We start from the raw sequence: 13908 nt of genomic DNA, 5'->3' as shown, positions 1-13908 counted from the left end.
CATTATATTCCTAAAATATTGTAGTTTATTTATACTAGTAGTTAGAAAAACCATAGAATAGATCAGTTTCAACATAAATAAAAATTACTACAAATTTCGTAAGTACAAGCTTAATTCAAGAATATGTATACGAATCTTAATAAGCTTCGCAAACCGCGTATAACATAGCATTAAAAATAGTGCGATAATAACGTACGTTAAAATATTCTACAAATAAAATGAAACAAAATAATCAGCACTCAAATCGGATTGCTTACAATTCAAACTACATACGATTTTAGCAATCATATGTATATCAAATTTTTTACTATTATTTTACATACATTTTAAAACAATTTTAAAAAACAAGACAAAATAGATCTCAATTCTGGAAATTTCTGACATTTCCTGTGCACATTGAACACCGGAAATGTTCCAGTCCAGTAATTGTATATAAACGGTTTTGTGAAAAAATTTCAAGTTGTTGCTTGAAATTCATTATCTAATTTCAAATGAATAGATACTAATTCTTCCTTTTTTTCATTTCAATTAGGATAAATCCCTGTATATAACTTTCCCATTCAGCAACTTATCAAGTCATCAAGTGTATAAAAACTTTCATGGAAATAAGTTACATTTTTATAAAATGAAAATGCAACCTTATACCATTATTTACAGTTATAAAATTGTCTTCATATATGTTTCAACATACAGACGCGCTACCAGTGTGAGGCATTCTTGACTTGTTTGTAACCTGAGTCAACATTTTCTTTGCATACATTATTTATAATCATTCCATTAAATAGAACCTTTCGTCTCAGTTTAGAGCGAAGCTTTACAAGTCGGTTCTAAAATACAGAATTCGTTATAAAGGCAGCCTCCATGAAAATTGAAGTCACTTCAATGAATCAGCAGATGCAAAAATTCATTGAAACTTGCACTGTGAATTGCATCAGGACATTGCGTAATTTTACTTAGAGTTATATGACGGATGGAATGCTTTGCGTGCAGAAGGCTGTCGTTGTCTAGCTAAAAATGATTGTCCTTGACCAGCGCCAAGCGCAGCTAAATGCTGGTCAACTGCTTCTTTATGACAGGCAAAACCCAGTCGGTGAAAAGCAGTGACCATCAATTTTTCTTCCATTTCCTTGAGAAGTTTATTCTCTTTGTAAGATTTCTCCATTTCTTCAATAATTTTTTGCTTCTCCATTACTTGATTGCGAAGCATCAGTAACTCTGAGCTAGAAGAAGCAATCGGCTTCAGTTCCAGACTTTTGAGAACATTTTTTGCTTTTTCGACATACTTTTTGTGGCGGTCGTCTAATGCTGCATTTTCGCATTCTTTTCTAGTGAGACTTTCCTGCAGCGTGAAGATTTTCTGTTTCTGAGATTGGATCGTAGCCTCACGTTCCTCTTGCTGTACGTTCAGTCTTTCGCACTCGATTTGCAGCCTCCGAACTTCCTCCATCAGCTGATTGATTTTTTTCTGCAACCCGGCACTGTCGCCTTTGCTCTCACCACCCACTTGACTTTCTTTAACTTCTTCAAGTTGATTTTCAAGCTCAATTATACGTTGGTTGGCCTTCCGATTCTGACCTCTCAAAGTGTTTAATATCTCTGCAGAATCATCGAGCAGAGCTTGAACAGAGGGAACTTTATCCTCGGTTCCCTTCTGAGTGAGTTTGAGCATTTTATTTTCATGCTGAAGGCGTAACAGCTTTTCTTTCACTTCTGGAGGTATCATTTCCGTATTCTCAACTGCATCGACGTCTGACGGTTTAGCAGAATTTTCAGCAGCCTGTAGCTGAGTGCATTTCAATTCCTCGTTGTTCTCTTTCAAGGCATCCCTCTCGATAATCAGTCTGTCTCTCTCTCTTTGAACAGCGTTCAATTTTGCTTCCATTTTTTTAGACTCAAATTGAAGTTTGTCCGATTTGTTACTTTCCTCGTCAAGCTTACGATTTACTTCGGCCAGCTGCTTCTTGCACAATTCTAAATGATTCCTTAACATGGAAGCCCGTTTTGCCTCTTCTTCGTATTCCATATTAGCCTGAACATACTCCATATTTTTGTCTTCAAGAATCTTGACCTGTCTTCGCAAATCGCTTAGATCTTCCATTTTTTTTTTATAAGATTCAATCGTCAACTCATACTTGGTAACTTTGTCGGCAGTTTCTCTGAGTGCGTCAACCTCGTCTTTGAGGTGATTAGCCTTGTCAGCAGCTTTTTGTAAATCTTCCTGTTTCGAATGAAGATCCAAAACTTCTTTCTCCAGAAGTTCAACCTTGAGTCTATAATCGTCTCTGGATGACTCCATTTTGAACATCTCATCCTTTAGACTCTCCAGTTGTTTCCTAAGCCCAGAGTATTTCAAACTGGACCCAGAATCCTCAGGATTTTCAAACTCGTCTAGCCGCTCCTGTAGTTTTTTAGTCTCAGCGATCAGACCAGCTTTTTCTTCTTGCAGAAGAGACAACTGTTGGTCCAACTCGTGGCAACGCTGGGCCAACTGGTCCCTAGAATCTATAGCAGCTTGTAACTCGACCAAAAGTCTCTGCTGAGTGCCATCCCCAAAATCTAACGACTCAAAATTAAGACTAGCCCCCAGGCTGAGCCTCGGACCTTGCATGCAACCTTCGAGTTCTTGAATACTCTGCATGATAACTTGCTGTACAACCTCCTCCATACCCATTATTCTAGTTATATACTGTTGTTTCTGATTGCAGTTAACGGCGCATCCCAAAATCAGCTGTAACAACCTGCGGAGCTCGTTATGGTCACAGTGTTCGCCGATTTTGGTTGCATCCGGCTTGACGTAGCCGGATAACTGCTGGTTCAGGCATTCTACATAGTATTCGGTAACAGCCTCAATGATTTTCTTTAAATTGCTAACTTTTAGACGCCAGTTTGAACTCACTTCTGTCTTTATCTTGGAGCGCCAAACAGCGGTAAACCACTCAGGTGCTATCTGGGCCAAGGCCTCAGCCATAGCTACTCCGTCACTGATATCCTCCGGGGTCGAATGAGCTGCTTGCAACTCGAATGTGTCCAACCATTTTATCAAGCTCCCTAGCTGTTGATTATTCATGTTAACCTCGAAACCTTATTTCGCTGGTTAATTGTGGAGCTGGAAATCGGAGATAAAAATTGACAGTCAATAAACTTGGCATCGAACTTGATTAATCTTGACATTTTCAGGACTAATTGGGCAGTGATTACCTGGACACCTGGTTAAATCCCACCAACGAGAAATATCATTCGTCGCGCCCAGGGGCCCAACAGGAAAATTGTGGACTTCTGTGAGCTTCGACTAGTTGATAGTTCGTGGTCCCGCAACAGAATGAACAGAATGAAGTAGCTACATTTAACGATCAGTGGTATGCTACCTTCACGTGTATAAGCTCGATATGTCAACAGAATTCGTCGTGTTTGGTGTCCGCAGCACTCTTCAGGCGGCCGCAAGCCGAAACTTTGAAAAGGATTGAAACTCTGATCGAAATTCGATTGAGACGTGAAATAAATAATTGACGTGCTTTTATTACGGACGCATGTTGTATGATTATAAAGCTGCGATTAAAAGCAATAGTGTTTTCCGCATGTGTTGGAGCACGTCAATTATTTATGTCAAGATTTAATCAAAATTTTCCTATTCAAAATTTTGACTCGCGGGCACCTTCATGACGAATCGACGTCAGTCCGTCAAACGCATGAGGGATATTTAAATGGATTTCGTTGTCAACGCGTCGCGCAGAAATCGGTTTTTTTTCACCTTTAACGCTACGAATTGAATCAAACATCGTCGAGTGTCAAGCGTTTAAATTTCCGTTGAAAACGGCTGATCGATTCCTCGACAATTCCCGAAATGCTACTTCGAGATTTTCTGATTTTGGATGATAGAATAACATTGCAAGGTTAGCAATGAATAACGTCGGCGACATAACTTTGGCCCTGGAAATACACCAGAGGCTGAACAACAACGTCGGCGTCACGGAGAACGCGATTCTCCCAAAAAATGTAATTGAATAAAATTTCCGCTCATTGTTGAAAATAATTAGATCGTATCATATTCAGCTGCGCTCGTGTCGCTACGAACTGTCAGTTGGAGACTCGTTGCAAAAGGCTTGCCGCAACGTGTACAGAAGAAAATGTTTCACAGATAATCGAGCTGCGTTTCACATACAATCAAATTCGTACCAAACCTACAAGAAAGTTTGCGCCTCGATGTTCATTTTCATTGTCTTTTATTTTCAGGCGCAGGGAAAGGAGTACATTCCTAGAACTATGGTAGATCACACTCTGGAGCTGATCGATCCAACTCCGAATATTTATACGTTGTTTGTACAGTTTAATACAAGATATTTCTGGAATAAGCTTTTGCCTGTTGAGGTTAAATGGAGCAAAAGAATGACGACGTGAGATTTTGCTCAATTCCTCAATCATTGACATAAGTTTTTCAACTGAAAATAACTTTAGAATCGTTTTTCTTTTTATTCTTACAGATGCGCCGGTGTGTGTTCGTTTCACCCACGAAATAAACAGTGTATAATTACATTGAGTGCACCTCTTCTCAAATTACGGCCCAGGAAAGACCTTGTTGAAACACTTCTGGTGAGATATGAAATTAGTTTACTGATTTTATGGTGATGAGGAGAAAATTTATTGTGTAAAACTGCCCTTTCAATATTTCATCAATTGAAATCACTGCTCCGCTTTATTTACTTTTTTATCTTTCAGCACGAAATGATTCACGGATATTTATTTCTCACAAACAATAACAGGGACAGGGATGGTCATGGTCCAGAGTTCCACAAACACATGTACCGGATAAACAAGGAGGCTGGAACAGACATAAGCGTATGTGGTACCAAAATTGTCCTTAGAGATCGTGATTGGACTAATTACTGGAATAATATGTAAAATCACGGAGAGAATTGTTCGTCAAATGACGAATGGATAGTTTAGTTTCGCTAATTTACAAACATCTCGACTCTAATGTAAATTCTAATTTTAGGTATATCATGATTTTCACGATGAGGTGAGACTATATCAACAGCATTGGTGGCGCTGCAATGGTCCCTGCCAAAAACGGGCCCCGTATTTTGGTACTGTGAGGCGTGCAATGAATCGAGCCCCTGGGCCAAACGATAACTGGTGGAAAATGCACCAGCAGACATGTGGCGGACAATTTATAAAGGTTAAAGAGCCTCAGAAAGAACCAGCAAAGGGAAAAAAGTCTGCTGGAAAGAAACTTCCCGATATTGTAAAATCGAAAGATATCTCAGATTGGCTTACCAAACCTGACAATCCCAAAAACCATACACCTCTGAAGACAGTTGCATCGCCAAAGAAATCAACGAATGATCATATCGTTTCTAAAACTGTTAGCAAGGCTGTCCCATCATCAAGTCATCCCTCTACATTTACGAAACTTGGGAATACTTCCAACAATATTCACGGATGGGGCACAGGAGGTCCGAGCAATTTGGTAAATGCTCCAACGACCTCAAATGCTAGTACCAAGACTCCGAAATTTCGTTCAAACGGAGTTCTCGGCGGTTCTGGACGTGGAAAAAGCAATCTGCTGGATAAGTTTCCTTCTTCAAAGGCGTTCGAATCAAAAAAACCCACGATTATAAAACCTGAATTAAAGAATGGTAATGGTATTGCAATGAACAGTGAGATAGTTGATTTGTGTGAAACGCCAAACAAACGAAAAAGTACCAGTCTTGTTATGACTAGCAACAAAATGCCAAAGATAGATGGTGAAAAAGTTCCGGAGAAAACAAAGTGTCCTGTGTGCGATAAACCTGTGAGCATGTCCAAGCTTAACGATCATCTTGACGAATGTTTAATATCTGCCTCAGCTAGCGATCGAAATCACAGTACTCCAAAATCGTCCAAAAATAGAAATAACAATCTGGATGACTCGTCTCAAGCTAGTAAAATAAATATAGAATCTAGTCCTATTGTTATAGACGACTCAAGTGGTTCAGACATCCTTCTGAGCCCGCCAATCGTTGATGGCAAACGAAAGTGTCTCGTTTGCGACGATTTTATTGATCCAGGTGTGACGTTGAGCGATCATCTGGAAGCATGCATTGGATCTGCCTTCACAGATGATTCCATTCCTGAATTTGAAGAAAACGACGCCGAAAATACAAATGGTGACCAACCGAAAGAACAAAGTTTTCCATGCCCCATTTGTATGAAGTTCATTAAGGAAAATATTATGAACCAACATTTGGATACCTGCCTTAGCAAAGACTTATTGAAAAACTATGCTGAATAAAATATTATATTGGATCAAGTACAGAGTCAGTACGAGTTTCTCCAAACGGATATCTAAAGCCTTGAAGTGTTCCTTTAGTGACGATAAAAATAAATCTCATAACTTATAACTATTATTTCATCTACTCGTGATAATTTAATTTGTTTTTTTAATTGACATCTGTTTTAGTTATGTTTTTTATTATACGTTAAGATTTCTGTCTTTTTTTTGTGTGTAGCTTTAATATTCGAGTTAATTTAATTTAGTAGAAGGATGGCATAAAGTATTATAATGAATGAAAATCATTGGTTTGGTAACTCTTTAAATATACAGCTTCAAATACTATTGTTTAAATGTAACTTATTCTTCCACTTTCTTTTCTACAGATACATACACTATTATATAATAACAATAATTTTATCTTTAGTTTTGACTTTAGAATATAAAGCCAAAATAAATATTGTTACTTTTCTAAAATTTAGTCATTAACCAGTCACGATTTTTTTCATATTAAATCCTATAAGGAGTATAAAGTATTTACGAACGTTTAATATTTAATCAATACTACTTCCTAATCTAATTTCTTCACATAAAAAATATGTTATCAAAATTATTTCTACCTTATTCATTGAAGTAAATATCCACTGTAGGAATCTCAGCTTTTCAGCCAAGTATTCGCGCTTCATCTGTATGTTTTGCGCAAAGACCGCACGAAAATTCTTGCACATAGTCGGGGTAGAGTAAAACTATTTGCTCCGGTGTCCAGTACACAAATAATGCGATGTCCACGTATACGAGTTCTACCATATTCTCACCCATTCTTATTCTGAAAAGAAAATTATTTACATGCGGATTTAATTGTTGTTACTCGCAATTATTCGATTTTACTAGTGGCTGAATATACGAAACTAACTTTTTTCCGTTCATGTCGTTGAAAATGTAGCTTCTTATTCTGAAAATACAGATTGTTCACATAAAAGATCAATAGCGATTAGTTAATATTATTCAGAATTATTTTCAAATAATAGGTAAACTTGAAACTAACTCTTTTCCATTCACATTTCTGGAGACATAGTTTCGCTCGAATAGCAATTTCTCACTGTGGTTGTAAACGGCTTCATGGCCTCCCTCTGGCACAATTTTTATTCTATCACTACTGTCATATAACGTCAAAGTTAAATTAGCGGAATCAGTCTTTGACGTAACTGCAAAGGTCGGTTTACTGCTGCGGCAATGTCCCAGTAATAAAGTTTCTTCATCTTGTGGAAACAGGGCAGAGACGTTATTTGTCGCTCTCAAAAATGTCGCAGTCACCAGACAAGTACCTTAAGACACAATGTTGTTGAAGCCCTTCTCTCTCAATTACGCATATCAATATCATTTAATACATACATAAATTGACGAATAACTTACTAAAGAAATTTGTTGATATAGGATTATCCCAATATTCGTGAGATCTTGTCCTCATTAAAATACTCTCTATAATACTGAGATTTTCTAATTCATATACCGGAAGCTGCACCTTGTTCACATACAATAGCGGTCTGTTCGATCCCTTTGGGAATATTGCGTTTATGAACAATTTATCCGATTGCGAAAGATCGGCTCTACTCTTGTCAAAGTCCATCAGATCATAAAAAGTTCGTAACTCCAAAACGGCTTCTGAGAGGGCTCCTGTTAGCTGTAAGGTTGTCATTTAATAGAGCTGTCCATTTGAAATCATGTTTGATTAATGCAGCAGCCTTCAACTTACATTTTCGTAGGTAACCAGAGCATGATACTCTCTCAAAGTGGACAATTCTCTGGACGCTTCGTAACAGGCTTCGGTATAAGGAACAAAATTCTTCCCCAAAGATTCTTGCCGACATTTTTCATAGGGCCAAACTTTGGACTTGCTCTCCGTTATTTGATCGTTGCTAAGTTTACCGCGTAATATTACTTGTAACAACGAACCTTTACTTTTCACCTCATTTACATCACCAGTTCCCCACGTCATATTCAATTCCATAGAAGAAATTCCACTCGGAGTATTATTCAGTAGACTGCGTCTCGAAGGCGTCGATGGAAGGAGACTTCCTGCAGAGATGTGCATCTGAAAAGGTACAAGGGTATGAAAAACAATTTAAGAATTACGTGAACGTCGGTAATGGCTGAAAAAATTTGACCATTTAATATTATGTAGAATCTGAAGTTATAAAATACCAGCCAAGGTTTTTGCCCCTTTTCAGTTCTGGTTGCCTTTATTTGAACTCCATTAGCAAATGAGTTCAAAGTATCGTGAGTGATAATGATTTTCCACTCTTGTAAGAAATCTCTTGATCCAATGAGTCCTCGAGTGAGAGAAATTCGCCTCTGTTTGCCAATTACATCATTTACGTATTCTACTTTTACCTGAAAGCACCAGGAAATTTATATTCACGGGAATTTTCTTCGGCTGTACAGTATTAAAAATGGTTGTAGAATGAACTCGCACCTCGGTTGGTTGTAAATCGTACAATTTAGCATGAGCCGCGATTCCACAGGTGCCTCCAGGTGGGACGTACGTGAAATAATCCATGAAGTGAAAGATCAAAATACCTGATTTCAGGACTGGCCATATTCTGTTATTTAAAATTGAAATGCAATCAGTTTCGTTCATGAATCTTTATAATGGTCGGAATTATTAAAACTGCATCTGATGTACTTACTGATAGTTACTGCGATGGGATGCCATTATATCGTCGACCAAACGATGCGGTGAAACTCGAGAATCGCAATCAAATAATTTGACGTTTAACTGACTGCCCAGTTCCGGTGCCGTCAGATCGAATGCCTTAAGTCCCTGATAATGAATTGTAACTTCTTAATTATGTGTACAAGAAAACCAAACAGTTCCATATCGACTAAGACAATTTTCATCTATTACCTGCAAATTGCTATTTGGATGATTTCTTGCAGTGTAGATCGCCTGACAATTCGCACACATAGAACTCAACTTAGAATTCAAGAGAGGACCCCGAATACTAGTTGTAGTCCTTACATGAGCTGTAATACCGGTGGTTACGTGCTCTGAAAATACAAAAATATTACCACCACTAGCCACCTATAATGAATAGACACTCGGATACGGTCTTCCTCACCTTTGGGAGTGATATAAGAGAAGAACATTTTTCCAACGGTAATATTTACTGGAAGATAGGCATGAATGGATCGAGCTCTCTGTGCCACGTGCCACAAGTCAGTAAGTGGATTATAACTCTCTATACCTTCGACCCCGTGAGTTGAAGTGCTGGAAAATTGACCCAAATTTGTAGTGACGCAATCAACTTTTTCAACAATTGGTATAGAAATGTTTGGGAGGTATAAAATGCGACGCACCGCAGTACGATGTGATTGTTACGCCCGTGCGGTGTGTAGATAAAATCTCCCCTCATAGAAAACATGGATGTTGCTGTTGCGAAAATTCTCGCATTTGTTCCGAGATCAGTTACTTGCACGGATTCCATGGTCAGAGGAACGTTGATGCGTTGCTGATTGATGTGAAACGCCATATTTTGAAATATGTAGGCATATTCTGTGAGATCCATTAAAACTGTAAAAAAAGAGCGAAGTTTATACTGGTAACCGCATTACCAATCTACTACGATAAATCTGTGACACCAGTCGTCACTCACACTTGTAGCCTTTCTTGATGTTTGTTTCGTTCAAATGTAAGCACAATACTGCCTTTCCTTGAATCTGTGCAATTATTTCTACATGTACTGGTTTTTCCGGATTTTCTTTGATTTTAAACTGTTTCAAAACTTCCATTATATCCCCAGATTCCTTAATGGGTGCTATCTTTTCCAGCGCGCTGTCCGCTTTAATGTACAGCTGGAAAAATAAAACGATTATCGTTCGTTCGCACGCTTTGAAACCAATATCCATTTAATCGAGCGCACTATCTACTCACTGCAAGTTGATTCGAGCTAATTCCTGCTCCGTGATTATTTAGCGTCACGTACGCTACGGTGGGAACATTTGAGACGGGGTTTCCAATTATAATAGTCTGAAGCATGGATCCAAAGTGTCTGTAAGTATCCTGATAATCAAGTACATAGTTTCCAGTAACCAGAAGTTTCTTATTAGACGGTTTCCGGAGCATACGTGTAAATTGCGCAGCGAACTGTCCTCTGAAATTGATAATTCAAGCTTGTTACAAAGGTAAAATTGTTGGAGTTTCAACAAACTCTATAAAATATTTCAATCTCACATGCGAGTGTAGCAAGGAAAGTTGGTTTGCTCCATCGACTTCAAAGTTGTATAAAAAAAATTGTACAAATGTTGATCAGGCTCTCCTTGCATGTACCAGTAAAGGGATATCAATCGACTAAGCGACGGAGACGATACTATTAGTAGAGTCATTGCTGCGACTCTTAATTCCAAGTGTTCCGTTCTGTTGACCAAAATTGGCCAGTAAACTGGATGAATCTGTGAAAAAGTTTAACGTGGGTATTCAAAGAAGATTTCAATAAGTGGTTATAAAACGAAGCATGTTGTTCTGATGTACCACGTCGGGTCTGAGAGGAGCCGAAGGCAACGAAGCCCAGGCTGCAAGGAAACGCAGGTGTCGAGACTTTGTAGAATCGCCACGAGCAATGGGCTCAAGAAACTCAACCACTTTGCCTAGTTGGATGTTGGACAGACCCTCAAGCCAGACCATTTTTTTCTCATACTGTCTGCTCTCTGGAAATAATAATCATTTCGTATCGACGTATCGGTGAAAACAAGTCCACATAAGCAATTATCGAAAAGTACCTGTAAACTTGTCCAGATAAAGACGAACATAGTCATCTAGCATTTCGTAGGGGCAATACAATAAGCAAGTTTTGTAAATAAGGGTTCCATAAGTCAATATTGCTGTATTCTGAACTTCAGAAGCAATACTGTCGGGCAGATTGAGGAATGCTTGTAAATCTACGAGTAATTCTACGTCAGGTTTCCTTATGTGGAAAGGAAGATACGTTAGAAGTTGGACTGCGACGATATTCGAAACTTTCTTCTGTTGAATTAAGTCTAGGATAAAGAGCGCCGCGTCTTTGCTTCCAACTTGTGGCAGTGCTTCGAGAAAGAGGTTCCTATAAATATAATTTTAACGTTTGTCAATGGATACTTTTTTCTTGTCTTTCTCTCTCTCTCTCTCTCCTTTTACGCCACTGCGACTCACATTATAGTTTCTTCTTTGTAGCTCGTTCCAGATATTTGGTCATGCAAGTTCTGCAAGTCCATTCGCTCTAGCATCCCCATGTAATACAGAAGGTCGGCTATTGTTGTGTTGTGTAAATTTTCGACCTCGACATCGAGCCCCGGGTTTTCTAGACGCTGACTCAACTTTTCCAAGAGTCTTTCTATCTGCAATTTGACTTGTTATTTCAAATATTGATATGCCCTGTTAACGACGTCTTATCGGTCACATTCTAATGCATCCCATCGATTATAGATTAAACGACAGAAGAAAAATATGATAATAAAATCTTGGTTGCTATATTAAGATGACCTTACGATTTTTACACTTTATTTGATACTGCTATCAAGCTTCAAGCTACTATTTATAGCTCAATATGTATCTAACGTTACGTGAGTCATCAAAACCTATCATGCATATATTGGACTTTCACATCTGCTGCGGTACTATTTGAGATGAGATTCATTGCTGCAAACTCGATCAATCATTTTTTGACGAAGTCTGGGTCTTTTCGTTTAATCAATTTGTCCATTTATATAAATAAATAATTTTTCATTGTTCTGATGTACAGTGTACTTACAGGTCTTAATATTTCCGATTTTAAAGGCACATTCCTCAACATTGATACATCATCTTCTGGTAAATAATGATGCAGAGGAAAGGTGTTCATACGCTTTGTAGGAATAACTTCCGTTACTTCATTTATCGATAAAAGTCGAAAGACCTGTCTGCATGTGGAAAAAATAAAATACCGATACGAAGAGCGACATGTTGATAAAAACTTGGGTAGAAATAGACTCGAATTCATAACGAGATTGAAAGAAAGGCTTTGAATACTATTAGTTTCTCATATATCAAACCTTGCATATAGGAACTGAGCTTCGCCAAGGCTCTGAAAGGGTTGTACAAAAATGCCACCAGTTGCGTTGACAAATTCAATAGTATCTGCATCGTCACTTATTTTCATCTCATAAAATCTCTCGCTGGATTTCATTACAGGATTCTAAATAAACAAGAATAGCGTAAACTTTTCGTTTTGGTTTTTTATACGAATGGAAATGAGGATTTTCTTTAGATAGTGACTATCGTCGTTACTTGGTCATTGTTAGGGCAGCTCATGTCGGGCACATTGCTCCAAGTTCGGATTCCATGCCCTTTGCAGGTTCGTGGATCGACAGATTTTAAAATGGATTTCTCATCAGCACTTTGAGGCATTACAACATACTCGATGTTACACTCGCCGTAGTGATTGGTCTGAAAAATAATACCTATAGACCAAAGCTCCAGATTCCCAGGGGTGTGAAACTAATTACTCTTGATTAAAATTGTCACTTCACCTCAATGGAGTGAAAGGCAGAGGTCAGATCTTGGTGGATGTTAGAAATGTCCAACTGCAGAATACCCGCTATGCTTTGTTTAATATTGGTAGCCCAAGCTGGCTCTGTTTCCACACTTATATTTTCAACGCGGCCTAGACGATACCACACCCTAAAAGGATTCAGCATTTCCAGGGCTTCATCGCTAATGTCGATTGATTCTCTAGTACCTTGATTTGACGGTCCATTCCATGCGCTGGTTTTCAACGATTGCAACTACAAGTGCGAGTCAATGAAATTAATGATAATTGAAGGTACGGGGAGTTGTAAAATGGATAATTCTGCGAACCTGCATTAAAACAGAGTCTTCCTGATCGGCCTGAATAACGAGTTTCCCATGAAAGCTCCAGACGGATTCGGCAGAGTCTGGTAAAAAAACACCAGTGCTGGACGAGGCATCATAAGAGTAGACGTATTCTTTGCCCGGTATAAATAATTTTTCACTTGTTCCTGTCACGCAGAGAGCATTTAGCACTGACAAAATAAAACCGTGAGAACAAAGGCTGAAACATTTTCTCACACAAAGATCTGAAAACAGAGTAAATTTATCACGATATAGAAAAAAACCACCACCTCATCCTTGATGCTTTGGTGTAACTGTGCGGTAGGAATAGCTTCTTGTACAAAAACTTGTATTTTTGGTAAAAACGATAATACTTATTCACAAATACGGTAAATAAGAAACTATTATATTCAGAAAGCATTCCAGAAAGCTGTACCTGGGTGCTTCATGATGTGAGCGATCAGTAACACTACGGCACACTGGCTTCATGGAAGTCGTGGAAGAGATGACCCTAAGCCCTGCTATCTCTGTACCCTGCATGTCTGTGTGCATAAGTTTGATTCAGGGACGAGAATGTATGCGTTATCCCCTCAAATAGATTATCCTCAATCACATCGCCCGGCTTCCCTTTTAGTTTGTATCATCATATAATAATATAACGTATGTACGGTGAACACATCACGAGGGCGAGTTTTCAGCTTTGCTACTACAGATCGGCGAGGTAGTGGGTGTTACTAAAATCTCTTTTATCGCAGCATATTATCATGGATAATGCGGTTGAATTTATTCACTGCCAAAT

At 38.5% G+C, this 13908-nt stretch overlaps 3 protein-coding genes across 6 annotated transcripts; 1 reads left to right on the top strand and 2 right to left on the bottom strand.

Annotated features, from left to right (window-relative positions):
• Positions 1 to 7: 7 nt before the first annotated feature.
• On the bottom strand, positions 8 to 3339 carry LOC124186117 (protein Hook homolog 3). The gene is made up of 2 exons (XM_046577530.1): positions 3199 to 3339; positions 8 to 3106 (listed from the first exon to the last, which is right to left on the bottom strand). The coding sequence occupies exon 2, from the start codon at positions 3065 to 3067 to the stop codon at positions 950 to 952; it is 2118 nt and encodes a 705-aa protein (XP_046433486.1). The 5' UTR covers positions 3068 to 3106; positions 3199 to 3339; the 3' UTR covers positions 8 to 949.
• LOC124186123 (DNA-dependent metalloprotease dvc-1) lies at positions 3222 to 6597 on the top strand. 2 transcript variants are annotated; one of them, XM_046577543.1, is made up of 5 exons: positions 3222 to 3356; positions 4231 to 4391; positions 4479 to 4587; positions 4714 to 4833; positions 4991 to 6597. In XM_046577543.1, the coding sequence occupies exons 2-5, from the start codon at positions 4261 to 4263 to the stop codon at positions 6266 to 6268; spliced, it is 1638 nt and encodes a 545-aa protein (XP_046433499.1). In that variant the 5' UTR covers positions 3222 to 3356; positions 4231 to 4260; the 3' UTR covers positions 6269 to 6597. The 2 variants fall into 2 exon arrangements, with proteins under 2 accessions (XP_046433499.1, XP_046433498.1); XM_046577542.1 differs by lacking the exon at positions 3222 to 3356 and adding an exon at positions 3509 to 3993.
• LOC124186103 lies at positions 4681 to 13708 on the bottom strand. Of its 3 annotated transcripts, XM_046577495.1 has the most exons (24): positions 13546 to 13708; positions 13116 to 13354; positions 12788 to 13042; positions 12546 to 12704; positions 12311 to 12453; positions 12031 to 12178; positions 11433 to 11617; positions 11024 to 11343; positions 10776 to 10951; positions 10479 to 10696; positions 10179 to 10398; positions 9901 to 10099; positions 9605 to 9818; positions 9367 to 9515; positions 9153 to 9295; positions 8935 to 9068; positions 8721 to 8847; positions 8450 to 8638; positions 8001 to 8339; positions 7661 to 7928; positions 7293 to 7572; positions 7161 to 7199; positions 6868 to 7073; positions 4681 to 4816 (listed from the first exon to the last, which is right to left on the bottom strand). In XM_046577495.1, exons 1-23 carry the CDS (start codon positions 13556 to 13558, stop codon positions 6911 to 6913), a joined length of 4320 nt encoding a protein of 1439 aa, XP_046433451.1. In that variant the 5' UTR covers positions 13559 to 13708; the 3' UTR covers positions 4681 to 4816; positions 6868 to 6910. The 3 variants fall into 3 exon arrangements, with proteins under 3 accessions (XP_046433451.1, XP_046433449.1, XP_046433452.1); XM_046577493.1 differs by lacking the exon at positions 4681 to 4816 and having other exon boundaries at positions 6641 to 7073; XM_046577496.1 differs by lacking the exon at positions 4681 to 4816 and having other exon boundaries at positions 6920 to 7073; positions 7157 to 7199.
• Positions 13709 to 13908: the final 200 nt, after the last annotated feature.

The sequence above is a fragment of the Neodiprion fabricii genome, chromosome 7, assembly GCF_021155785.1.
Source record: "Neodiprion fabricii isolate iyNeoFabr1 chromosome 7, iyNeoFabr1.1, whole genome shotgun sequence".
Lineage (NCBI taxonomy): Eukaryota > Metazoa > Arthropoda > Insecta > Hymenoptera > Diprionidae > Neodiprion > Neodiprion fabricii.
Note: the sequence above shows the minus strand (reverse complement) of the source record. Positions and strands in the feature narration are given on the sequence as shown.